The 26,690-nt window shown below is 39.4% G+C and overlaps 2 protein-coding genes across 2 annotated transcripts in view; one reads left to right on the plus strand and one right to left on the minus strand.

Annotated features, from left to right (window-relative positions):
• Positions 1–925: 925 nt before the first annotated feature.
• CLDN25 (claudin 25) lies at positions 926–1,615 on the minus strand. The gene has a single exon (XM_006181737.1). The coding sequence runs from the start codon at positions 1,613–1,615 to the stop codon at positions 926–928; it is 690 nt and encodes a 229-aa protein (XP_006181799.1).
• Positions 1,616–5,435: 3,820 nt separating this feature from the next.
• ZW10 (zw10 kinetochore protein) overlaps positions 5,436–26,690 on the plus strand; it is a 28,554-nt gene continuing 7,299 nt past the window's right edge. The window contains 13 exon segments of the mRNA XM_032472334.1: positions 5,436–5,631; positions 7,591–7,689; positions 7,691–7,726; positions 10,723–10,824; positions 11,017–11,094; positions 11,247–11,406; positions 12,737–12,889; positions 13,331–13,522; positions 18,673–18,836; positions 19,725–19,808; positions 19,810–19,908; positions 22,635–22,873; positions 24,871–24,942. Of these exon segments, the coding sequence (XP_032328225.1) occupies positions 5,527–5,631; positions 7,591–7,689; positions 7,691–7,726; positions 10,723–10,824; positions 11,017–11,094; positions 11,247–11,406; positions 12,737–12,889; positions 13,331–13,522; positions 18,673–18,836; positions 19,725–19,808; positions 19,810–19,908; positions 22,635–22,873; positions 24,871–24,942 (1,583 nt within the window). The 5' untranslated portion in view covers positions 5,436–5,526.

Raw genomic sequence — 26,690 nt, forward strand, 5'->3', positions numbered from 1 at the left:
GAAGTGCTGGAGGAAGACAGGTGGGTTGGGGTGGTCAGGCAGGGGGGACAAGCAAAGGAACTTGGGTCATTGTTGTGAAAGGGACTTCATTTGTACCATGGCCTGGGTAGGTCTTCTGACATTTGGGTTAAAATTTGAGAAATTTATAATGTGATTTTGCATATAGTAAAAGACCTATGCTTACCAGCTCTGAGGAGCTGATAATTCTCTCCACATATATGCCCCTTTGGGCAGTCCTTGTACCCAGTCAGGCCAGGGATCTTCCTACATTCAGTGCTGAAAATGCCCAGTTCTGGGCAAACCAGGAGAGTTGGTCACCCTACCACCCACTCACACTGACTGTTTCTCACCATGACGTTGGGAAGACAGAGCAGACCGTACATAGCCTCTTGACATGGCAGAAACAAGAGTATGACTTCCCTTTGGAGTATCAGAAATCTACAAAACAGCAAAGATACATTGTGAAGCACCCTTTCAAATCGTGCACCCGAGGCTGGAAATAAACACAAGGAGGTTTCCTGTCCTGAGGTGCTGTTCCAGGCCCATAATTCACTTTCACTTGCCAAGGCATATTCTTCAGCTTTTCTATCTGGATTAACAGGAGACTAGATTTTCTAGGATGGATGCCACTTTGTAATCCATTTTCCTTAGTAATAAAAGAATCAAGCATATAATTCATGTTATGAGTTTAAAAGCATTTTATACAAATGGAATCTAAATCAGATAAACATGTTTTTAGACACATGTGCCTTGATTTTTCATTCTGAAATTAGGGTTAGAATATTACCAAGATTGTCAAATTCTTGACAAATGAGACAGGAACCATCCCCCGCAAAATGAGGCAAACAAATATAGAGTGATGAAGGCTAAGGAAGAGAATAAATTGTACTGACATTTTCCAGAGACTCCTTGGCAGACGCTAGTCCTAGATGACCAGGCTCCTAGGTCTTGGCATTAGATAGAATGAGCTGTCAGACTCCCCCGCTGGAGCACAGGATGGTGGGGCTGTAGGAACAGCCATCCGGGGAGAAGGCACATCTTCTTTCCCCAGGCAAGATGAAAAGATGAGAAGTAACCCGCCAAGGGCCAGGAAAATTCCAGCAGCCCAGCCCAGGTAGAGGGCATCTCCAAATTCCCACCGAGGCACAATCTCAGGGACGCTGTCATCCCAGAAGTCTTGGATGGTGGCGTAGGCCACCCAGGAGACTGGAAAGAGGGTAGCGGCCGAAGCTGATGCCTCCAAAGTCCCTCCCAGGAGACAAAGCCGCATCTTAAATACCCATTTGGTCCCATGAAACTGGAAGCATTCAGCCCCAAAGCCAGAGAGCAGAAGCCCCAGTAGTCCCAGCCCATGGGAGGTGACCATGAGGATGCGGGATGCCTGGAGCTCCCTGGGCAGAGACAAGAAGGACTCAAAGGCCTTGCACACAGTGGCAACTTCCTCCTGATTCACGCAGACCTCCCAAAGCCCCATGATCCAGGTCTCCATTTCGTTCAGTTCCAGATTGAGAGTCTTCCACTGGGGCAGGATGGTGGTGACACATGAGCAGACCCAGCCAAGGAGAGAGAGGAGCAGTCCCCCGAGCTGGGCTTTCCCACGGGAACTCCAGGCCATGGTGGCTCCTGCCACAAAATAGAGGCAGAAAGAAAAGGAGGACAGGCGGCTTGGTGACTGGCTGGCAGCGAGGAATTTGGGGAGGTTGAGTGGAAGGTCTCTCGCATTTGGAGAGGGTTCCTGTTTCAGTTTTCTAGGCAGCAGCTGAAGCAGGTGCCAGGAACTTGGCAATGTTTGGGTTTAGGGGGTGTGTCCAAGATTGGCAGGGGGAGTGGATTCTTGGGGAGGGTCCACGAGAGGCATAAAAGCGAGACAGCAAGCCATCAAGATATAGTTGATGAATAAATTCATAAACTTAAGAGTTAGGGTCACTCCCCACTTGCAAGAAGACAAGAATGATGTTCTGGGACTATACCTTGATATAATATTTCTAAAGGGCAACATGACTTCACATTTTATACTTTCAAATATATGCATATTTTGACCCAGCATCCTGCCTCCAATAACTTCTCTTCATTTACTGTGAATATATATAAAGGTTTATGAAAATATTTATTGAACTAGTATTAATAATTGTACGTTGCTATGTACAATTTAGGCAGCCATTTTTAATTGATGTAGAAGAACTTTTAATAACATGAAAAATGTTTTTGACATATTGTTAAGTGAGAAAAGCAGTGAGCAAACAATATATGGAGTATATAGAATGCAATTTCACTTTCACAAAAAACTGCATATATCTGTATATATGTATGTAAGTATGTATCTATATATCATATACCATAAAACGTTAACTATGGTTATTTTAGTGGAAGGATTATGGATAGTTTTTATTTTATTATTTCTGCTTGTCTATGTATTTTATACATTTATAAATTCATAATTTAGTATTTTTGCAAGCAGAAAAAAAAATCCCCCAATCCAAGGAAGCTATCCAGACCCAGAATATATCGGGAGGGAAGCCCTTCCTCCTCAGCCTCCTGCTGCTGTTAGGAAAGCAGCTATAAATAGATGGTAGTCATACCAGCTTCCATTCCTTTCTGTTGCTGCTGCCAAGAGGCAGGTTCCGACAAGAAAAGAAATCATTTGCATTAACTGAGTGCAGCTAAATACCAGACTTTTGACTAAATTCTATATCCTTCTTTACTTTTCACACCACCGATGTGAGATACATGTTAGGTAACTTGCCAAAAGCCCCCAGCTGGTAAGCAACAGATCCAACTCCTAAGCCAGGCGGCTCGCCGGTGACATTTCATATTCTTGTCTCCAGGCCACAGCAGAGATTCCACCTGCCCTGTGCCTATGCACCTGTGACACGGCACATAGATGAAGGTTAATCTTAATGGCAAAACACAGAAAAAAATTGGGATTTGTTATATTGAAAACATAAATGTTGACTAATGTATTCCCCTATTCATATTTTAACCTACTGATTGCCCTGTGTACACTAGGAAGTGAAAGAAGGGTGTGGAATATTCAGCAAAGAGGAAGCATCTGAGAAGGCAGTATCTTGACTTTACCTGAAAGATGCCTCAACACTTAAGCAGCCTGATTAGATTATCAATCTTGTAGGGGTGAAGGGAGGTGAGCAGAATCTTCTGGCATGCCCTTTTAAAAAATGCTTTATTACAGAAAATTTCAAATGTATACAAAAGTAGAGCAAATGGTATAAAGAAATCTCATGCACTGTCACCCAGCGTCAAAAATTATCCACTTACACCAACCTTGTTTCATCCATACCTGTACCCACTGCTCCCCATCCCTCCCTTCACACTATCTTGAAGGAAATGGGATGCTCTTTTAAATCGTAGGCTCCTTCTGCTGCTTTTATAACAACCGCATGTTCTAATCAACACAATGGTGAAATATTAGGCATCCCTGGAAACACTGTCTGCTTGTACTACATCCCTTTGGATTTGTGTTTGATATTTGGCTTCCTGAATACTGGCATGCCGCAGGTGTGTAAGCCATGAGAGGTCAGACACTGCTCCTTAATTCTTTGGCTCTTCCTCGGAGCTCTTTCTTGATGATTTGTGAAAAATCTGTGAGTTGGGAGACACACACATCAGGATAAAGTGTGAACTATGAGGGAGATCAGGTTAGTGGGGGAAACTGGAACCCATTCATTTGGTAATTCCTCTTTATTTATTCAAGTGTTCATTCATGCCTGTGTATACTGACCGTGTGTAGCAATCTCACTCCATCCCCTAGAAGAACATTCTTCTCCTTCCTCAGGCTGACCCTGGCTCTTCCCTCTTTCTCTGGAAACTTGAGGAACAATCTTTAGCTTCTCCAGTGCCCAGGGAGAGGTGGAGCTTCCACAGCTGTGTTTGTGGGTATGAATGGATTGGTTTCCTGGAGGAAGATTCCAGAACTTCAACCTGGCATCTTCCTTCCATTCTTAGGTCAGATTCCTTCTTACTGTGAAACCTTTCTGATTCAATCAGAGACTGGGTGCTCCTCCTCCAATATTTTCTCTGCATTTTTGTCTCTTCCTCAGAGGTGGATTAAGCTTCAGGGACTTTTCCTTGCACAGGCTCCTTCCAAGGCCTGTATCTAATTTTGTATTTGTTATTTTATATTCTTTTCCTTAAAGATTCCACCCTCACCTGGCAACTGTAAGACTTAGGCCCCACAAAATCTGGATCAGTCCCTTATCTACCTCCAAAATAGTAATGATCGTATTTTCCTGAGATTATTTATTTGAGTATTTTGGATTCTCAACCTAGTACAGTATCTGTCATATAGTAGTTGCTCAGTAAATGTGTGATACAAGTTTTCAGGAATTTCATCTGCAGGTCCTTCTTTCTCACTGGGCATTTATTATCAGTAGCATTTAGAACTCAAAGTGAAGCTGACAGGTCTACCAAATAAGTTGGTTTGGTTCTCTAGGGAGAGGTGCTTCCCAAGATATTATGACTTCCTGCCTCAACTCCAGCTTCATTTCCTTTGCTCACGTCACAGGAAGCTGCCCTGGCCTCACTAGGATAAGCAGATTGTCCCACAGGCACTGAAAATTAGCAAGGACCTTAGGGTCAGCATCTACTTGGGGTCAACCCTTGCAAGAGACCTTTAAAAAAGTTAAAAATAACATTTTAATCAAAGCAGTACACGTTTATTGCAGAAAAATAAATAGGGAAAGAGAAGGGGAAACCCCCCCCCCACAAATTCATCACTCAGAGAGATGTATATCCTTCATCTCAATATATGTATTTATTTATCTTAAATATGTGTAAATATCTTAAACACATAACACATTAAAAAATTTTAAAAAAGGTTTTGATAAAATTGACTTGTAATCTCTGATAGAAAGTTCCAAGTATCTTGTTCTAGTCCACACTGTACTGTTATTTATATTTGGGTAATATGAATAGTATTACATAGATGTAGTATACACACACACACACACACACACACACAGATGTAATATAAACCATGCAATATAAAAGGAGTGCAATTATGGGCAGATTTTTGTTTATAATGAGGTGAAGCCATTTCCTTGCACTACTTCAGAGAGCACCATTCGTACAGACTGACGGCCTCTGCGGCCCCTGAGAAGGAATATTTAACGAAAAAAACATCAAGATGGGCTCGTTGGGTTTTCTGGCTAGATAAATTTCACAGGTAAGCGTTTTGAAGTTGAGAAAGGTTCAGTTGGAACTGGTTATTAAATAAAAACATTTCTCCCAGGGAAAAACGGGCGGGAAAGGAAAAGCGATTTGAAAACGGAGACAGAGGAAAACGCGTCTCCACACAGTTTGCCAACTACCGGACACCGTGGAAATTCCACGCTAAGACAGCCGCGGTGCCTGCTGGGAGTTGTAGTTCGGCGCTCGCCCCCTCTCGCGGCAGTTCGGGCCCCGCGAGACTTCGTTTCCCGGCAGGCCGCGCGCCAAGGCCGCCAACAGGACTGGAGCTGCCGCGCTGGCTACGGGAGAGTGACCCTGTCAGCGTTGGTTCCAGTGGTGGCGATGGCCTCGTTCGTGACAGAAGTTCTGGCACACTCGGGGAGGCTGGAGAAGGAGGATCTGGGCACTCGGATCAGCCGCCTGACCCGGCGGGTGGAGGAGATCAAGGTGAAGGCGGGGCAGCCGGTGGCTGACTACAAAGGGACGGGAGAGGAGTGGGGCCAACGGCAGCCAGAGTGGGGCCAACGGCAGCCAGAGTGGGTGCGAGGAGTCGGGTGTGGGAGCTGAGGGGGAAGAATGAGGAGTGGGAGGGCTGGGAGGTCTGTGGGCTGAGGAGGGCGCTTAGAGGGGAGCCCAGACGGAAGTGGGAGACTGAGGAAGCGAGGGGGCTGGGGCGGTGTTGGGGAGTGGGGTTAGGTAGGGGAAGGATGGGATAGAGGGACGAGGAGGAGGGCCGAGGAGACCAGCAGAGCAGGGAAGGTGGGACTGGAGGGCCCAGGTGTCTGCATAGGAGAGGGTAGAAATGAGGGCAGGCTCCCCCCACCCCTCGTCGGCGTGTATTTATCTCCTCCACCTACTCCCTTGTACGATTTGTGGATGAATCTAATAGCTTTGGGAGGATTATACCAATCTCCTTTCTAGGAATTTTTCTTGTTTGTTTTTTTTTTTGTATCGATATGTTCTTAAAAGTTTCTTCACCCTAGGCCCTTGAGGCTATGCTGAGTGTTACAAAACACGTAAATAGCGCTTCTTTGGACCCTCCTATCTTGAGATTGATACAAAAACAAAAGGCACATAGCCACAAGCAGTTTCACTTTGTTCTGCTATCACCAGCCTATTAGTATTTGCCCTTGTCTTTGTTGCTTTCATTTAAAGTGATGTTTACCTGTATAGGTCTGGATTTAAGGGAGCAAGTTTGGTACTGTACCATAAAAGCACAAAAATAGTTCTCTTTACCAAAATGATTTCCTAAATGTTAAGTATTGTTGTCACTGGCATCTCTTTAATATGGCTTTAGGATTTTTCATCACTTTTTATATAAAAATGGAAAGAAGACAATCAAGCTACTTGAGCATGGCACCCAAGGCTCTTCCCTGTTCTGGACCTAACTTTCTTTTCATTAGTTGATTTTAACAACTTAAATCTTCAGCCAGTTGAGAATTACTTTCTGTACTCCAAGCGAAACTCCAGTTGTGTTCCTGGAGGACACTAACTTTGTTGTCATATTACATTTCTGTATTCTGATTACTTGTGTATGCTGTCTTTCCTACCTAAAAGGAATTTATTTGTGGGCAAGCATAATTTTTTCTTGTGTCTTCCAAAGCATTGACTAATTCAGTGCAAAGTATTCAATAATTTGTTTATCAAATTAATTCACATTAACAGAGATAATGGCATTCAAATCAATTTAGGGTTTTAAGATGAGGTCTTACAATTTATTTTATTTTATTTTTTTATTTTTAACATTTTTTATTGATTTATAATTATTTTACAATGCTGTATTAAATTACAGTGTAGAGCACGATTTTTCAGTTATACATGAACATACGTATTCATTGTCACATTTTTTTCTCTGTGAGCTACCATAAGATCTTGTATATATTTCCCTGTGCTATACAGTGTAATCTTGTTTAACTGTTCTACAATTTTGAAATCCCAGTCTATCTCTTCCCACCCCCCGCCCCCTTGGCAACCACAAGTTTATATAGATCTTACAATTTTATAAGCAAGAAAGCAGAAATTCACAAATTGATTGAAGTATACACATTATGGGTTTAATTTATACATTTGCTTTTTTTCTGTTAGTGATATGATTAAAATTAGTGGCTATAGTCTTGATATAGTTCAAAATGAGAACTTCTGGTTGTGCCTTTCTCTTTTTCAGTGTTTGCACAACTCTTGGGCACCACTGGGATTTGGTCATTGTCTTCTTGCATCCTTAAGTTATGGGACTCTTAATGGTGGGAGAAATGTGCTTTTTGAAGAACCCCATTGGCTTGGAGGGAAAGCAGATGGGTGTGGGTAACCAGCAGAAAGGCTCTAACATGGAAGATACCTAACAGAAGACGAGCTATGTAACAGAGTTACCTACTCATCTCATTTTCATTTTTGTATCTTATATAATAGGGTGAGGTATGCAGTATGATCAGCAAGAAGTACAGTGAATTCCTGCCTAGCATGCAAAGTGCACAGGACCTGGTTACCCAAGTAGATAAGCTGTCTGACTGACATTGACCTGCTGAAATCCAGGATCGAGAGTGAGGTAAGAATAGTTTGTAAGGTAGGTTTATTGGGAGGCAGGTCAGCTTCCTGATTCTTAAGACAATTCAGTTTTATACCACTTTCAAAGACCTTACTTTCCTTATTGGGGAATGGAAGTTGGATGAGACGATTTTAGGGAAACTTCCAATTTTAAAATTCAGATACTTTCCAAAAACAGGGGGAGGGTATAGTTCAAGTGGTAGAGTGCATGCTTGGCATGCACAAGGTCCTGGGTTCAATCCCCACTACCTCCTCTAAGAGTAAGTAATAAACCTAAATGCCTCCCTCCTCCTGCACCACCAAAGGAAAAAAAAAAAAACAAAACCAAAACCAAAAACCCAAAAAACAAAAGCAAATACTTTCCAAAAACATAATTTAAAAAATTTCTTTTTCATGGCAAGAATGTTTTAGCTACAATAATGTCTTACATTTTTAATAGCACTTTATAAATTAAAAAAAAAACTCAGGATATTTTAGATATTTTATTGTCCTCATAATAAAATAAAAATAGATGAAGCTTAGAACTGGACCATTTGGCCTTCTCTCCCATCATCTCCTACTGTAAAATGCTTGTATCTCTTAATGGCCGGCATTCTTTTATACCCACAGCTGCCCTCAACCTGTTAAAGCTTCAGCACAGTCTTTGTCTTTTGGCCTTCGTCTGAAAACTTGGCTTGGTTTGCCAATCAGCCACTCTTCTTCCTGTCGTAAAGCCACTTTTCCTGGCCATGCAGAGAATCCCTGCCTGTCTTACACGGTGTCACTTTGTGGGCCTCGTGCTTGTTATACTTCTTATGGAAGGTCCAGTGGGTTTTAAGAATGTTGACCACATTTGCCAGAGTGCTGTCATCATAAAGAAGCCAGTCTGGAAACAGGAGTATCCACTTTATAATTTAGAAAATATTTTTCACATATATTATCTCACCAGGATTTTTCCCTTGCAGTTTCCTTTTAGGAAAAACAGGCAGTTGAAGGAAATCAAGCTGATATTAGAGGATTAAACAAAGTCTAATCCTAGGTGTCTTCTGCATTTGCTTCTAACATGAGCATCCTTGGGTGAGAGAAGAAGGACAGTTTACTACTCACAGCAGTAACTAGAATGCTAAACATTTTTGCACAGTGCCCCGAGCCCAGGCTTCTGCAGGGCAGTGTGCAGTGGACTGCATGATAGAACTCCTGAGTTAGGGAATCTCAGCCTCATAATGCCTGCTTTTTGCTACGGAGGGAAACACTATTTTTCCAGTGTTCACTACACAAGTGTTCTTGAAAAGGTAGCCCAGACCAAAAGATGGTCAGTTGCTTCACTTGCAAGACAGTGCAGAAATGTGAGGTGCCCCTAAAGAATTGTCTTCCAGCAGTCTGGAGAGCAGTGGAATTGGCCACTGTTATAGTTTGAGAAGCACGCTCTAAGACTTTGTTGTTGTTTGCATGGTTGAAGTGGGTCTTGCCCCATGTCCAGTTATAGCTGGAGGTTAAAGGGCAAAGGGAGGGCACAGAGGGGACACATCCATGTTTTTGAGACTAAGACTTGGAACTGGTACACATCCCTTTGGCTTATATTCCATTGATGGGATCTTAGGCACATTGTCCCTCTAGAATGCGTAGCCTAGTTGGGTAGCCATGTGCTGTTACTGGGGGAGAGTGGGAGAATGGATTTTAGAGGACAGTTTACACATCACTCCATCCATAACATATTTGGAGATTTGGAAAATGATGTGGACTTGAGATAGCTGCGCTTAGAACTTGAAGCCATGGGAATGGATTAAATTGTTCAGAGAGAGTGTACGGAGCAGGGTTTTTCAGTCTAGGCACTGTTGGTATTTGAGGCTGGGGATTCTTTGCTGTTGGGGGGGCTATCCTGTGCATTGTAAGTTGTTTAGCAATATCCCTGACCTCAACTCACTAGATGCCAGTAGAACTCCTTCAGTTGTGACAAGCCAAAATGTCTCTACACATTGCCAAGTGTCCCTGGATGGGGGTGGGGTAAAAAAAAAGTTTAGTTTTTGAGAACCGTTGGTTCAGAGTAATAAGAGGGCCAGGCAGAAAGGAATGTCAATATGTGTGAAGTGATCAGAGGGAAAATGAAGCTCCCAAAAGAAAATGAGAAAGAATGGCCAAAGAACCAGGAGGAAGATGGGTAGAAATTGGTGTCATGGAACTAAGCAAAAGGAAGTAACGGTGTACTGATGAATGGTTATTACGGGTGATGGATGCTTTGGATTTAGCAACAAAAATTTGATCGGTGTTTTTGGCACCAGCTGTTTTGGAATAGTTTTGGTGGAATGATGGGGATAGAAACCAGATCACGTGGGTTATAGAGTGAATGAAAGGTGAGAGAGTAAAGACGGTGAGTATGGATCACTCCTGCAAGAAGCTTGAGAGGCAGGAGAGGAATAAGGTAGCTGTTGAGAAATAGGGCAGTTGCTGAGGTGGAGATGTTTTCTTAAAGATGGGGGAAATTTTAACGTTTAAATCTGATGGGAGGAGCCATGCTCTAATAGGTATTCAATCAATATATAATTCGTGAATGAAGAATGAATTAGGGAGAGGTGAAAGACGAGAGGGAATAATTGATAGTACCAAGTCTCTGAATAGAGGGGACAGAATGGGAGGTGGAGTCTCACTCAACGTAAGAAAAGCTTTTTATTAGAACTGTTCAGCTGTAGGATGAATTACCACTTGGCAGTGGGGATACCCTGCTAGTAATCCAGGTGAATGAGCTTTCTGATGAAAGAGAATTTAAAACCAAGAATAGATGGTGACAAAAACATGTTATGTTGTTGGAAACGGGTATTCCTGTGTAGGATAAGGGTTTGGGCTACGTGGACAACTGAAGGTCTCTTCTACTGCATTCTGTGATTTTTATTCCAGTCTTCATCAGCATGTAAGTTTCATCATGAATTACAGTCCCCTAATAAAGCTTATTGATTTTAAGAAATGTTTTATTTCTTAGGTATAGTATAGCTTAAAATTACTTGTCTTTGATGTGTGACTTAGGTCCGCCGGGATCTTCATGTATCAACTGCTGAATTTACAGACCTGAAGCAACAGTTGGAAAGAGACTCAGTAGTCCTAAGTTTGCTTAAACAGCTACAAGAGGTCAGTAAACTCAAACCAAACTTCAGTGTTTTGGTGGTGAGAAAGTGACTTTTTTCCAGTTGGTCTCAGCATTAAATGGGTGTCCTTTGACTATATGGTTTCTTTCCCAAATTTTAAAAACAGGCAAGCAGACAGACTTGAAGTAATAGTATGTAAAATAAGATACCTAAATAACTACACTTCTCTTTTCAGTTTTCAACTGCTATTGAAGAATACAATTGTGCATTAGCAGAGAAGAAGTATGTCGCTGCTGCTCAGCGTCTCGAGGAGGTATTAAACACTTTCTCCAAAGCATGAGCAATTAATACTATTCTTGTTTTAAGTAAATTTTGTGTTCCATGTATTCCTTATTATTATAAAATGTATTCTGATTGCCCACAGTCCAGGTGGGATGTTTAACAATGATTCTGTTTCCCTACCAGGCACAGAAATGCTTGAAGTTGTTAAAATCCAGAAAATGCTTTGATTTAAAAATGTTGAAATCTCTCAGTATGGAGCTTACAATACAGAAACAGAACATACTGTATCACCTTGGAGAAGAGTGGCAGAAGCTGATTGTATGGAAGTTCCCACCATCAAAAGGTGCTGCTGACCTCAGGTGGACTGCTTTGCTTAATCTGCCTGAACCAGTTTGGCCTCTGAATATATTCCAAATGTTTTATATTGGTAGATGAGAAGGTTTCATTTATTATTCTATCAAGTCTATATTGAGTTCTCATTTTAAGGAAAATGCTTGTTAGGACCAAAATGCTTTTTACTTCTGTGACATTTCTCTTTCTGTCCCTTCCAGTAGGAAGGAGCAGAGAAGAGGGAAGGTGATTGGGAGGGGTCCACTTGGAGGAGGGGTAGAGAAGAAAGTAGAGAAGGTGGCACTTTAAGACCACACCGTTTCCACTGCGTTGTAGGACGTGCCAGTTCCCAAATCCCTAATCCCAACAGTTTATCTTGTCTAGAAGCTTAAAGAAGCTATTCAATCATTCTCTCTCTTGCTAAGGAAAGAAGACAGAGGATCAATGAGATAGGAGTTTGGGCCAATTTTTTTTCAGTCCTTGGGTAAAAATGGTGACAGAATCATGAGATGGGGGCTGCTTTGCAAGGTGAAGAAATAGGATAACTCTGGCCCTGGCTTTTATTTATACTACTTGGCTCTCAGTCCCTCTGCCCACCTCTGGGTGGGAGCCCTCTTTGATGTCTTGTTTACACAAAGTAAAACCCCTGAGGGTATATGTAAAGGGCATGCCATTAAACCTGGTGTATTTTCCAGCACTTAATCTTGAAATTTAGTCTTATTTCAGAGGAAACCTCACAGTCTCCTCTTGCTCCCTTTCTTATGTCCACTTTGGCCCTCAGATACATTATATATGGATGTGTGTTCATAGACACACACACATACACACACATATACACACGTATGTATTTTAGGTATTTTGAAGGAAGGAATCTAGAAAATAATTAGATGCTATTTCCAAGCAGACTGTAAAATTAAGAGAAGGTGGCAGGTGTGTTCATTCTCTGTTGTAACACACTCTTCCTGTTAAACTTGTCTGGCAGGCTGTTCTCTTCACTTGGTAAGAGGGAGCATAGAAGGGGAGGTCTTAATGCAAACTAGGATCTCACTTTTTATTCCTTGACTTTTTTCAGCCATTCAGTACATATTGAATTAGCAGTTATTGTAAGCACGTCATCATACTTTTGCACTCAGTTTGATTCTTCGAACATACCAAAAAAAAGTAATTTCCTGTTTTAAAGTGATGCCCAGGACATGTATGTCGTAATTAATATTTGGCTGCATTAGAAGTGGATTGTAGTAAGAGCATGTACTTAAAGACTCAGGAGACAGTGGGCTCTCAGGAATAGGAATGGGAACATCCTGTGTTGCTGAGACAGCTGATATTTTTTCCCTTTTTCTTAGATATCAGCAACTTGGAATCTTGCCTACAAACAGAACTTCATTTGTGTACTGAGCAATCTCAGAAAGAGGAGAAGGGCCCCGTGCCACCCATCAGTTCTGTCCTCTTGGCATTTTCTCTTCTTGGGGAGCTACATACCAAGCTTAAGTCATTTGGTAAGATAAATGATTTAAGCTTTGTTTCATTTACGTGAAATTTCAGAAGGTCCAGTGTTAAAGGAATGACAGAAAAAATTAACAAATATTCTCTGAATAATATCAATAATGGATCATACAGGGTTTGGCCTCATGGTTTATCAAATGGAATTGTTGTAAATATTACTCTTTTCATTAAGGGCCTAGATCCTTTCCTTTTTTTTCTTCTTTTTTTTTTTTTTTTTTTTTGACTAAGTGCCGGTATTTGTTTTATTTGGTTTTTTGAATAATTTATATAAAAATCTGTAGACAGTCTGGGATGCTTTAGTGGGAAAACCTGCAGTGCATTGTGGGTGTTGTGTAATGTCATGGTGTATGTATTTTTGTTGTTAGGTGCACAAATCTTTTTTTGTTTCTTTGTTTCTTCTGGTGATTTTTGATGAGTCTTCATATCATTTTCAGGTCAGATGCTGCTGAAGTATATCCTTAGGCCTCTGGCATCTTGCCCATCCCTTTTTGCTGTGATAGAAAACCAGCCTAACATCATTGTTATTCGTTTTGAATCTGTGATGACTGACTTGGAACATCCATCGCCATCTGAAGTTTTTGCAAAGATCAGACTGGTACTGGAAGTGGTCCAGAAACAGCTTCTAGGTATGTGTCCCCAAGGCAGTGCTTTTTATGTTTTTGAAAAGTAATTATGATTTTTGAAAGTAAATATTATTTTAAAGTGAATAAAAATACCAACAATCTGCGTGAATGGAGGATGGGAGGTGAGTAAATTATGTCATAGGACCAGAGCCGTTGCCTTTTTATTTTGTGCTCTACTTTGCGTTCCTTCTCTGCCCTGTGCTGACAAGCAGGGTTATCAGTGGTGCCCGGATTCTGTGTTTGTAATATTTAGTTGAACTTCAGGATGCATTTCTCTCACTGGACTTCTAGTAGCATCACATTTTGGGCTCTTGCTTTAATTACGGGAGAAGCAGAAATGAACCAAGTGCTGTTTTACATGTTTCGATGGGAAGAATCCCCAACAACCTAGTTGATAAAAACAAACTGGGTTTAATGTAGGAAATGAATTTCACTCCAACTCAACCTGTTGGTTAGATCTTTATATATTCATCCTTGAAATAGCCAGTTTCTATGTTGCTTAAATCATTTTCTGGCTGTCATGCTATTCTGGTGTTTTATTATAACACTGTTGTTTTTACTCTATTTGACCTACCTTCTTTTTGCTTTTCTCAGTTGTCTTATTGAATAGTCAGATTAAGCATCCTTGCTGTGGAAAAGATAAAAAAGAAATGCCGCTATTGTTCGTATGCCTTCCTGGCAGTCGTATACCTTATTTATATGTAAATATTTTTATATGTAAAGCAAAGAATTCTTTCTAGGTTTGACAGCAGAGAATAAAAAATGTTAAGACTTGCATAAATTACAAAAATCCAAGGTAGTTTTCTTCTTATTCCTTCACTTGGGGAGATAATACACTGATTTTTATAAAATTATAAACAGTATCCAAGGATTGGAGTGAACTAGAGAGGTGATTCAGTCCAGATATCTCTGGTCATGTAACCAACCTGAGCACCTTTAGTGAGAGAGAACTCATTTCTTGAGGCTTTCCATCCTATCACTGGGCAACTCTGATTACTCTGAAGTTTTTGTTTGTTTGTTTGTTTGTTTTAATTGTATATCCTTTTTATATTAAATACTATGGCCAAAATGCCCATTTTGGAAATTAAATCTTTAGGATAGTTATTTTAAAAATATGTTCAAAATATATTGCCTTGAAATATCTGCTTTACTGATGCTATTTCTGCTGTGTGGAGCCATACAGAATAAGTCTATTTCTTATTATAGATGATGGACTTTCAGATTTTTCACAGCAGCTGTTGTCATGTCTCCTACATCTTATCACCAATATAAAACTTCCTTCACTTTTTTTTGAAGTGACATAAATGAGAATTTACCATTTGATCAAAGTCACATTTTCAGTTTAATGGGACAGATAGTTTACTAAATAATGATGCTAGCAAAATTAGCTATATGGCATAAAACAAAGTTAGATTCCTGCTCCATACATCATACAGAAATAAATTCCAGATGAATTAAAGCCCTGTATGCAAAAGTGAAACGGTAAAAATGCTAGAAGAAAATTTAGGAGAAGACTTGAATAGTCTCAGGAAGCACACAATGCATAAAGGAAATGATTGGCAAATTTGACTATATATAAATGTTAAATTCTATATAGTAAACAATACCATGAAGTCAAAAGGTAATAGTGTACTGGGAGGAAATATTTGTAATACATCTGACAGACAAGGAGGTAATATAAAGATTTTTTTTCCCACAGAAAAAGAGAACAGTAGAAAAATAGGTTTAAAAAAAAAGTAATGAATAAACAATTTATGAAAGAAATGGTACAAATTATTAATTAACCTAAAAATATGTGTTACTTAATTTCCCTAATAGGGGAATGGAAATCACACCATCAGGGTAGAACTTTCCACCCTTAGAGTTGATAAAAGACCTGTTTAAGATGTTTCTGGCAAGAAAATGGAAAGGTAGTCTCCTTCATGGCTTTTGTGAGTGCTTTTTATAAAGTAATCTGAAGCTATATAGTTGTACTAAGATATGCATCTCTTTGACCCAGGTATCCCAGTTTTTCATTCCTTACAGAAGTGATATAAACAGTGTATATGTTTATATAAACAGTGTAACGTAAGGGAAAAAGAATACAAGCCAAACTCTTAACACTGGTCACTAGGACACAGAAGGAGAGAGAGAGAAAGAGCAGCTTGTGGCTGTGGAGAGGGAACATTTGGTTTCTTTCTTTATAAACCTTAATAGTATTGGGTTGGTCACAACAAGCACATTTTGCTTTTGCCATGAATGATTTTCTAGAAAGTATAAGTTACTAAAATTTATCAAGAAGTAGAGATTCTGGACATACAATTAACTGTAGAAGGTTGAAAGGTTGTTAAAAGACTTGCCACTAAAAAGGCCACCATTAGGTACGTATGGTTTATGGCTAAATTCTAGGCGTTTTCTTTTTTTAAAAAATTATTTCACATGATATTTTGAATTTATTTTCCTTTCTTTTAATTTCCAAAGTAATACTCATTAGAGGAAACTACAGAAGTATATAAAGTGGCACACTCCACGCCCTCCTCAGTTCCACTCCCCAGAGTGTTAACACATGACTGATTTATATCTGAACAGTGCAATAAACTTATTTTCTCTGCATCATTCTTTTAAAAACAAAGAGAAATATGGGTTCTCCTGGCCAGATATCCTTTGGAAATCATGTTTTAAAAAACAGTAGACAGTTGAGGGGTTATCTGTGGCCTAGAATTGAGAAAAGCATGCTGCCTATGCAGGGTTTAAATGGAGGGTCTTGATCCCAGCACTGTGACCAGATGAATGAGGCTCCTCAGATACCTTGATAATGCTGCTGTGGGATGTGTGAGCACTTCAAAAATTCTGAAGGATTTCCGTACCTTCTCTTTTGGTATTTTATTGGGAAACTTAGGTCAATTTGCTCATAAAAAGACCAACAATCTTAATCAGTCTTTTTTTTTTTTTTAATCTGTACTTGGATGACATCAGTGACCATGCGCAGAGTAAGGAACACCAAAAATCTGTCCTCCATAAAAGCAATTAAAAACTGGCAGAAACTGGCAGAATCAACTTTTTTGGAACTCTGAAAACTAACCAAAAGCTTGCATTTGTATTCTCCAAATTACAGATAATTCCTCTGTTAATCAAGCTCTTTTGGTCAATAGAAAAAGACAGATAAGTGCCTTAGCTTTTTTAAAAACCAGCATAAAATTGACACCAAATTGTGCACACAGAGAAAACATATAGAATGACTTTACCAAGTCTGTTTATAGCTAGCCAAAGTTACAAGCTCAGATCCCATTAAAATCACATTTTTGGTTGGACATTTAATTGTGATTTCAGATGGCTAATTTTGTCAATTCTTTTTTGAGAGGAAACTTCACAATTCCCTAATGTATTTCTTGAAAGTTTTCTCTTAATGTTGTCTGCTTTATTATCTTAAAATTTTTTTTTTGCACAGCAAGCAAAGATTTGTTTTGCTTTGTTTTAGCAAGTTGCAGTTGCCATCCATTGTAAAATTTGTGGCCTGTTTTCATCTCTTTTTTTCCTTTACTGTTCCACTAGTTTCACTAGCTTCTGCATCTTTACTTGATTCTGCATCAATAGTATACCTTAGTTTTAAACTTAAAAATCTGTTTATAGGTATTTTCTTAAACTATAAGAATATATCATAATCGAAATAAGGATTTCAGTTTAACTGCATTTTGCAGTTCATGTAGATATCACAGTCATTTGTGCTGTATGCATAAAATATTCAAATAAGCACATTATAATGTTACGTTGGTGCACAGGGTAAAAAAGTCGCTAGAGTGGAATGAATCTGTTTACACTGACTAGATGGGTGGTGTGTTCATATGGAATACTAGAAATGATACACGTACCTGATGTGAGCACTGCAGTACAACGTAATAGCTTACGTGATGTGATGGTTAAAGTGAGATGCGGTCTTATCAAAGCAACAAAAATTGTGTTTGAAAGCATTTTATGCTGCTTCCTTTTTTTTTTTTTTTTTTAGTTTAAAGTTTTTATTCAAAAAATGTTCAGAGGCCCCATGTACCCTTCACCCAGTTTTCCCCAGTGTTAGCATCTTGTGTAACCATAGTATTAATTTCAAAACCAGCAAATTGACTTTGGTACAATTCACAGAACTTACTCGGATTTCTCTCAGTTTTACCTGCACTTGTGTGTGCGTTTGTGTGTGTGTGTGCACAATTCTGTGCAGTTTTATCTCTTGTGTGGATTCATGCATCAAGATACAGAACTCTTCTGTCACCACAAGGCTCCCTGGGGCCACCTACCCCTCATAACCGCCCACTCTTGCTTCCATTTTTACACTTCATTTGAAATTACTAAAAACTAAAAAAAATTGAGTTCCTGAGTCACACTAGCCACATTTCAAGTGCTCAGTAACAAAATGTGGCTGACTGCTACCAAATCAGGCAGTAAAGGCCTAGAGTTCAGATGCTGTAACGTATCTCAAGGCTCTGAGGTAATACGGTCACTTTCTTTTAAGGTTCTTATCTCCTAAGGTCTTCCTTGGTGAATCAGAACTAGGTTCAAAAAAGGTGGTCCTGCTTATGGTCTTTCCCTCTACGTTGGTCACTGATTCTTAAGTATTTAATTAATTAATAGTGTATCCTAAATATAACTCCCTGAAAATGTGTTGGAAAATACCAACATAAAATATTACCATAGAAGAGATATTGAGGTACTCTGTTTCATAGACTAGATATTATGCTATAATGTAAGGGGTTTATTGCTATTTTAGTTAGGCTAAACACTCAGATCCTGTGCAGAGATGAAAAAAACCTATGTTTATTCATTATTAAAGAGCTGGGATTTTATTCTAAACTAGTTTCAGTTTGGTGTGCGGAATTTCTGAATGCTTGTCATAGAATCAGATGGGTAGATTAGCAGTAGATGATTATAATGTAGATGGCTTGATACCTTATTGTTAATAGAGAACAGGCAGTAATGCGGTGCAGACAATTCATCTGAGCAGTGAAAATAAAATAATAGTGTGTCATGCCGTGTCCCACGCAGTCAGTTGAGACAGTGGTAGAATTATGTGTGCTGTTTTCTTCCCCATCATCTTAGAATTAGGGGATTCTAGAAAACAAGGGAATTTGAGAGTATATCTGGACCGTGAATGGTTTCTTGTTTAAAACTTTTTCTTTTGAATTCAGATTTGCCTCTTGATGCTGACCTAGAAAATGAGAAAACATCCAAGATCATATTGGCTGAGATGCTTGGTGACATGATCTGGGAGGACTTATCTGAGTGCCTCATTAAAAATTGTTTGGTTTATTCCATCCCGACTAACAGCAGCAAGTTACAGCAGTATGAAGAGGTAAGAGCAGAAGGGTTGCAGAAGGTTTGAGGAGACCATGGGTTCCCCTTGGTGTCGTTTGTTTACCTTGGAGATCTTTTGTTCTTTAGTGACATCTGCAAGAAAATTATGAAGTGTGGAGGCAAATTCCCTGTAACTTCATTTCTTTCCTGGCTTCCTACCTTTTGGTTGGGGAAGTATGTTTTCTTATTAAGTAAGTTTTCTTAAGTAGGATACTTTTGGAAAACAATTGTTTTTATATTTGTATAGCTGTAGTAACTACTATGTGACACTTTACTTTCTGGCTTCTTTTTAGTGGTTCCTCAGACACTAAAATAAATACAGTCGTCCCCCCCCCCCTTTTATTTGAGGCTAAGTTCTGAGACCCCCAGTGAAGGCCTGAACCTGTGGATGGTACTGAACTATATATATCCATACGTACTATGTTTTTTCCTATAATAACGGGCAGGTAGTATGTATAGCTGGACAAAGGGGTGATTCATGTCCTGGGCGAGTCAGAGCAGGACGGCACAAGATTTCATCACACTGCTCAGAACAGCGCACTATTTAAAACTCATTAATTGTTTATTTCTGGAATTTTCCATTTAATATTTTCAAACCATGGTTTACTGTGGGTAAATGAAACCAAGGATAATACTGTATATTTATTTTAAAGATTTTTTTCACCTTTACTCAGTAGAGTCAGAACTTTCTATTGAAGATGCTCTTCCAGAGAACTTAAGGCTAGAAAAATGTATACTATTTTTATACCTAGTAATTGGTGGTCTGTTCTAAAACTTAAATGATCAGCTGGTCCTTGTTCTTTTCTATACTTTGGATTTGAAATTTTAATATTGAAACGGAATATATGTATATATGTATATTTTTTTTCATGTGTTTCTTTCTCAGATCATACAGTCTACTGAAGAATTTGAAAATGCCCTAAAGGAGATGAGGTTTTTAAAAGGAGATACTACAGATTTGCTGAAATACTGCCCGTAATGTCAATTCTCATTTTGCTAACAAGAAGTGTCAGGATGTGATCGTGGCGGCTAGAAACCTGATGACCTCTGAAATTCACAACACTGTGACGGTATGGGGGTGGTTATACGTTGTACGTAGGGAGCAGATCATTTTTGAGAGGATTATGGTGGAGTGGAAGAGCTTGTGGCAGTTGCTGAGGTCACTGAGACGAATTATTAATCTTCTTAAACGTTTGTTTTCTCATTTTTAAAGTGGTCCTAACATCTACCTCTTTCATAGGGCATTGTGAGGTCCGGATAGGATAATGCACATAAAAGCATGGTGTAAATTGAAAAAGTCTACATCAGTGTAATGGATTACACTGTTAACTGAAATCAGACAGTGTGTTAGCCTGTGGATTTTTCTCAACGTCATCACTTGAGTTTTTAGTACACAGTTTCATGACTGATATGGTTATATGCAGAGATTATATCCTTTTGTGAAAATGTTGACTTCATTTCTTAGGCTAATGGAGACACTCGTTTTCAAGTAAAAATAATGAAATGTACAAAAAGTTGTGATCTGTGTAGGGTATAAACAATTATCTGCAAAGTCAGTGGACTAATTAATTTGTACTGAGAGTAATTTATTCCTTTGACTTAGATAATTCTGTGTACTTTTTCTGTTTTTTTTTTAATGTCTTACACATATAAAATAATATTTGGCAAATGTCAGGTGTTACTTAGATTAAAGCGTGACAGAGATTAAAGTCATCCCTTAACAGAAAAATGGCTGAGGAATTTTCTGTTGTCACTGAGAGCACTGAGCTCTTCTTCCCTCTACCCCTTCTGCCATCCCCCATTTCCCTTGGGGGTACCCTGCTATTGTGTCTACTTCAGCAGAATATTTAACTCGCCATTCGAAGTGCTCAGATGTTAACACATTTTGAGGTAATTTGGGGGTTGTTAAGGGAGCTGAAATGTACTCAGTACTGGGGACTGGGCTGCACATTTTTATATGTAAATATCACTTATGTCACGTTTCTGCGCAAAATCCACTGGCTCCCATCTCATTCAGAGGAAGCCCCTTCCAGAGGCCTGCAGGGACTTCTGTGCTGTGTCCCCATGCCTGCTGTCTGACTGTCTCCTAGCACATTGCTCTTCCACGTACTCTGCTTCGCGCACTCTGGGCTCCCTGCAGGCCCCGCACGCTCGGTGCCCAGCCCACGTGGCTGCACAACTTCCGAAGCTCTTTTTCTCTCCGTTTGGAATATTACCGCAGACACCTAGGTGACTCGCTCCCTCTCCTGACCGCTCTTTTTAAAACTGTGACCTCCCCTTACTTCTTATACTCTTTCTTTGCTTTATTTTTCTTCATATCCCTTACTAGCGATAAGCATTCTGTGTGAATTATTTGGTTTCTCCCTTCTAGAGAATAAGCTCTATGAGGGCGGGGTGCTGCTTTTTTTTTCCTGCTTTGTTTACTGTTGGATCTCTAGCATCAGGAGAATACCTGGCACACACTACTGTGGGCTTAATGCTTAGTAAATGTTTGGTAAATGAAAGTAACATGTATCTCATTGGCTCTGTCATAACTCCTTGATGTAAAGAGGATTTTTACTAGATTGCTCTGTGACTCTGGGCTAAATCTTTTAACCTGTTGAATCTCATTTCCTCCTCTGTAACATGACAGAATTGAACTAGGTAATCTCTGAGCTCCTTATTCAATTAGTTCTCACATTCTGTAGTGTTGTATTTTTCCCCAAGTACCCAAATCCTAATAATGTATCTTCCTCTAGATCAGGGTTTCTCAGCACTGTCGCTGTTGACATTTGGGGCCAAATAATTCTTCGCCGTAGGGGCTGTCCTGCAGGATGTTCGGTAGCACCCCTGATCTCTACCCACTAGATGCCAGTAGCATCTCTCCTGGTTGTGATGCTTGTGTTCTCATTTAAACTTCCTGACAGCCCTATGAAGTAGACATGATTTTACCATTTTGCAGATTAAGAAGGCAAGTCTGATGACTTAAGTGATTAGACTTAAAACTTTTTCTATCAGAAGTTTTCCATAGAGGTCAACACGTGCAGACAGAGCTGCTCTTCTTGCGGTAGGAGTGGGGAGCCCGCTGCTTCCACCCCCTTAATCACTCCCCCCTTTTTTTGGTCCCTGAGGCATCTTTGAGAAGCAAGGTTTGAAAACCCTTATTGTAGTGCAATTTCTTCACATAACAATGAGAAAGTTGAGGTCCAGAGAGGTTAAATGACTTTGTTAAAAGTTAGGGTTAAAAAATATCACTGATGTTTCCAGACTGTAAGTCTAGTGTTCTTTCCTTTAGTCTTGACCAAGTCAGGGAATTCTCATTCTGTGTAAATGTTAGGGAGGCTTTTTTGGTTTGGGTTTGGAATTTTGTTTTTAAGAATAGGATAAGCTAGCGTGAATGTGTTGTTTCTTTGACCAAGCCAACACAAGTAATTTGTTTAATGACAGTGGAACACAAAAGCGTACTGCTGTGCAGTAATCCAACAGTCTGGTCTGAGAAAGAGAATTTTTGAAGGTCCTTTCATTTACCTGAAATCTTGGGCCAGTTTCACAGCTCTGCTGTCTCCACCGAGAGTAAATGTGCACAGAACTAGAAGAATGGCGCAGTGGAAGGACTTGTTTATTTCTCATAACGTGCTCTCCCCCAAGATTGAGCAGGTCATTAAAGGACAGCCATATTTACTCAGCTCTTCCAGCTACTCTCTAGAGCAACAGCGTAAGCATCATGGAAGCAACCAGTATCCTATTCCTCACTGTATGCTTGCATTTGAATTATTTTGAGGACAATGCATTTTCTGTCTTTCTGTCTGAATCTTAGATTACTCCTGCCTCTAAGATAAGTGTGCCAGACCTTCCTAGTCCTGATGAGGATGACAAGCTGCAAGTTCAGAAAGTGTCCATAACTCAGTACGACGAAGTGGTGAATCTGGAGCCTGAAAATTCATTGGACCAGCATTCTTTTTCTCTGCCCACGTGCCGCATCAGTGAATCTGTGAAGAAATTAATGGAACTTGCCTATCAGACTTTACTAGAGGCAACAACCAGCAGCGATCAATGGTATGAGTTCTGAGTCATCTGCAAATGGCAATGACTTGGGTAGATGCGTACGTAAGCTAGACATTTATTAAGAAAATTAACTGGAATTCTTTGGGTTTTCATACCCTGTTAATTTTTTTTTTCCCTAGAAAAACAGTACAGCACACAGACATGTATTGATAATTACTTTTATTTACAATAACATAAATCTTACAGCAAGGTATGAGAAATAAAAGCATGTGTATGGATGGACAGATGTTAAAAACTGTCAATCAGTTTTCACAAAAGCTCTTCAATTTTTATTTACTTTTAACTTTTTATTCGATTTGAATGATATTACATGAGGAAGCACTTGTAAAGAACTTAGAATGCTGCCTGGGAATTAACTAATACTCAGATGTTCATTAGTATTGGCAGGTGGTGGTAACAGTGCTTGTTGTACTGTCTGTTTTAGCATGCGCTGGCCCTTTACCTTAACCTTCATTTTACCTTTGGAAATCTAGGCCCTAATTAATTTACATTTTAAATACCAGTTTTAAAGCAAGAATAGTTTGGTGGGCAGCCAGCCAAAGGTAGAAGGAAAGGAGTGGAATGCACCAAAGTTCTGATCTCTCCCTTTCAAGGTTTCTTCCAGTCAACATTGTATCCAGGGTACCCAAACTCTATTCCACATGCTTCCGCATTTGTACTGAATCTCTTTTTGTTTAGGAAGCTCCTCCCCTGCTCCTGAGCTAAATTGAGGAGAAAATGGTAGGCTATAGCCCAAGTTGATTATAAAAGAGATTTACAAAACCTTAGTTTGAATCTGTGTGTAGTAATTTTTGTACTTCTCATCCTCATAGTGGAAAACAGTCTCAGTTAGGGCCTGACTTAATCAAATTGTATCTTCAGATGGACTCCCGGAGTTTCAGTTTTTATCTCTATGTAAAAACTAACCCCTTTGTTTTATTCTTCTCTAGAAAGAACATGTTTACCAAGATACTTACATGATTTTAATGAATCATTATATTCACAAGTCCATCCAGTTTTAAATATAAGTAGGAAAAAAAGATACATGTAGAAGGAAATATGTACTCCTTTGGCAAAATAAATGTGGGCATGACTGTTTCTTTACATGACATTCACCTGAAATATACCAGACCAGAGTTAGGGAGTCAAGGCGACTTTTCCTAAGAGAACCCCAAACAATATTTCTGTATACTGAGTGTCTGTGGACATTCTTTCCCCCGCCAAAAATAGTTTTTAACACGACAAACAAAAACACAACTACACTACAACAACCTGTTTCCCTCTTATCAAACGTCAAACAGCAACATGTGCAACAAAAATAGTCAGGTATCACAAGCAAGTCATAACAGTGTTTTGGGGTATAATAACCATTATTTTTAAAAACTATGAAATTCCTGTGACTCGTTCAAGATACATAGTTGAAGATACGTAGAAGTAAGGCACAAAAACCTTATATTTGTTCTTTCTAAGTGCATTTTAATAATAATCTTTACATGTTCTAAGGCCAGATTTAAAGGGCAAGAAAACGTGAGGTTAGATTCTGTGCTAGAAATGTTGATTCATCTCCTTGCATTGGGGGAAGCAGGAGAAAAGGTGGAAGCTGAAAGGCGGGCTGGTTCTGGCAGCATCAGCGAGCCCCTTTATTGATAGCTTGCCCTTTGCAGAGTGTGTCAGTGGGCAGGTGGCATTTGCTCGAGGCTTAGCTCCATTTGTAACTGCAGGGATACTCTGGGTACTGGCAGAACCCAAACTGATGAATGGAAAAGAGGCTTTGGGTTGAATGCTGCTATTCTTAAAATTATTAATGGGTCCAGGTTTTTAGAACTGAAGTCTAGTTCAGTCTTAGTAAAACTGGTTGAGAATGTATTTCCATCTAGATTGTGTTTTCAGCAGTGACCGAGGCAGTTTTAGCCGATGACTCTCACTTAAGGTGCATTTAATTTGATTTTTTTTTTCTCATTGCCAATATATCCTTCTGCATTTCTGTTGAAACCTTGTTTTTCTTTTAGTGCTGTTCAACTTTTCTACTCAGTGAGGAATATCTTCCATTTGTTCCATGATGTTGTACCAACATATCACAAGTAAGTGCCATTGTATCTGACTTCAGGTATAATATTGTAGGTCTGAAGTGTTTGTAAGTCAGGTTAAAACCAGTGATTTTATATTCCCACCAAAGATAACTGGTTACTAAAATTCACAATAAAATGCAGTAAACCATTTAAAATACAGGTTTAAAGGGCATTGCTCATTTATTAATAAACTAATAAGGCTACTATAATCTTGCATGTAGTAGGTGATACAGATTTAAAAACTCAGAAGAACTTTACCCTGGTTTTGATGGTGGGTATTTTCAGAACTGCCTCACTTTACTTAGTTACAAAATAAAGAGGTCCTCACTCCATATTGCTGTCCAGTAGACATGCCACGTTTCCCCCTGGCATTCATAGCTTCGCAGACTTAATACCACGAGAGATCGCTATTTCACTGTCCATCAGCCACTCTTCCTGGCTATCTTAGGTATCTACCTTATGTCTTGGATTTTAAAAGTTTCTTTTCATATTAATCTGAAAAGGTACTCATAACATTAAGCCTCCAGGAGTTCTCTGTTTTCTAAATTAAGTGTTTTGGATACCTTTTATAAATGTTTTAAACAATATGTCAACAAAGCTATTCCTTAATCCAGGACCCTGGTTTCAGAGAAGAACCCAGTTTATTATTTGGAGTATTTTTTGATTCAGATTTTTTTTTTTGAACAATTGAGGTATTTTTAAGGAGGCCCAGCTATTGCTTTTGTTCTAAAAGACAGCTTGTTTACTGTGAACCTTATTATTTTTATTTGTATTCTCTTTGCTGCGATTTACAATTTTTATTTCACTTTCTACTTAGTCAGGTAAAGGGAAAGAGAAATCATCTTCCCGTCAGTTAATCACCGTATCTTTGTAGATTCAGAGACAGTTGGCTTAGGAGCTTCTGTGCTTTTTCAGACAAGTGTGGAGTTAGGTTTGTTTCTCTCTTCCCTTTGTATGACCTTGGAACTTGATGCTGGACCAGTGGTTTATAAACTTCAATGTGTATCAGAATCACCAGGAGGCCTTATTAAAATATAGATTGCCAAATCCCATACCAAGGTTTCTGATTCGGTAGACCTGGGATAATGCCTGGAATTTTTAACAAATTTCTAGGTGATGCCAGTGTTGCTTGTCAGCGGAGCCACACTTTGAGAACCACTGTTCTAGGTTAGAACTCTCAGCTTTGGTAGGATTTCAGACTGTCTTAGGGAACTTTGAGAACATACATATATTTACTTAGGCCCTACCCCCTAGAGATTTTGATTTATAGGTGGGGTGTAAGACCCACACATCTGGTTTTTTTTTTTTGAAGCCCTACAGTAATTTGGATCTGTATCCCAAAATGAGGACCACTGTTCTAGATTGTTAGTTTCTGACGTGGTACATTCTAGCCTGACATTGAATCAGCAAACCACAAGGTGTTACTTGTATGACTGCTAGTTGATATGTAGCAGAAGTAAGTATAAGACAGGCTCTCTCCCCAGGCTGGGTAGATAGACTGATATGTGCAGAAGAATTAGAGCAGGGATTTTTGATCTTCTGTGGTAATTAAAATCTGGAAAGATTTTAAAACATATAAATGCCCTGGCTTCACTCAGAGTTTGTGATTTAGTTTGTTTGGGGCGAAGTCTAAGTGAGCATCTATAGATTTTAAATTTCTTGGATTACTCTAATTTCTAGCCACCTTTGAAAACTAGTGAATTAGAAAATAGTTCAAGGACTTCTTTATAGAAATGAAATAGGAATTTGGAGAAAGGGGA

The sequence above is a fragment of the Camelus ferus genome, chromosome 33, assembly GCF_009834535.1.
Source record: "Camelus ferus isolate YT-003-E chromosome 33, BCGSAC_Cfer_1.0, whole genome shotgun sequence".
NCBI lineage: Eukaryota > Metazoa > Chordata > Mammalia > Artiodactyla > Camelidae > Camelus > Camelus ferus.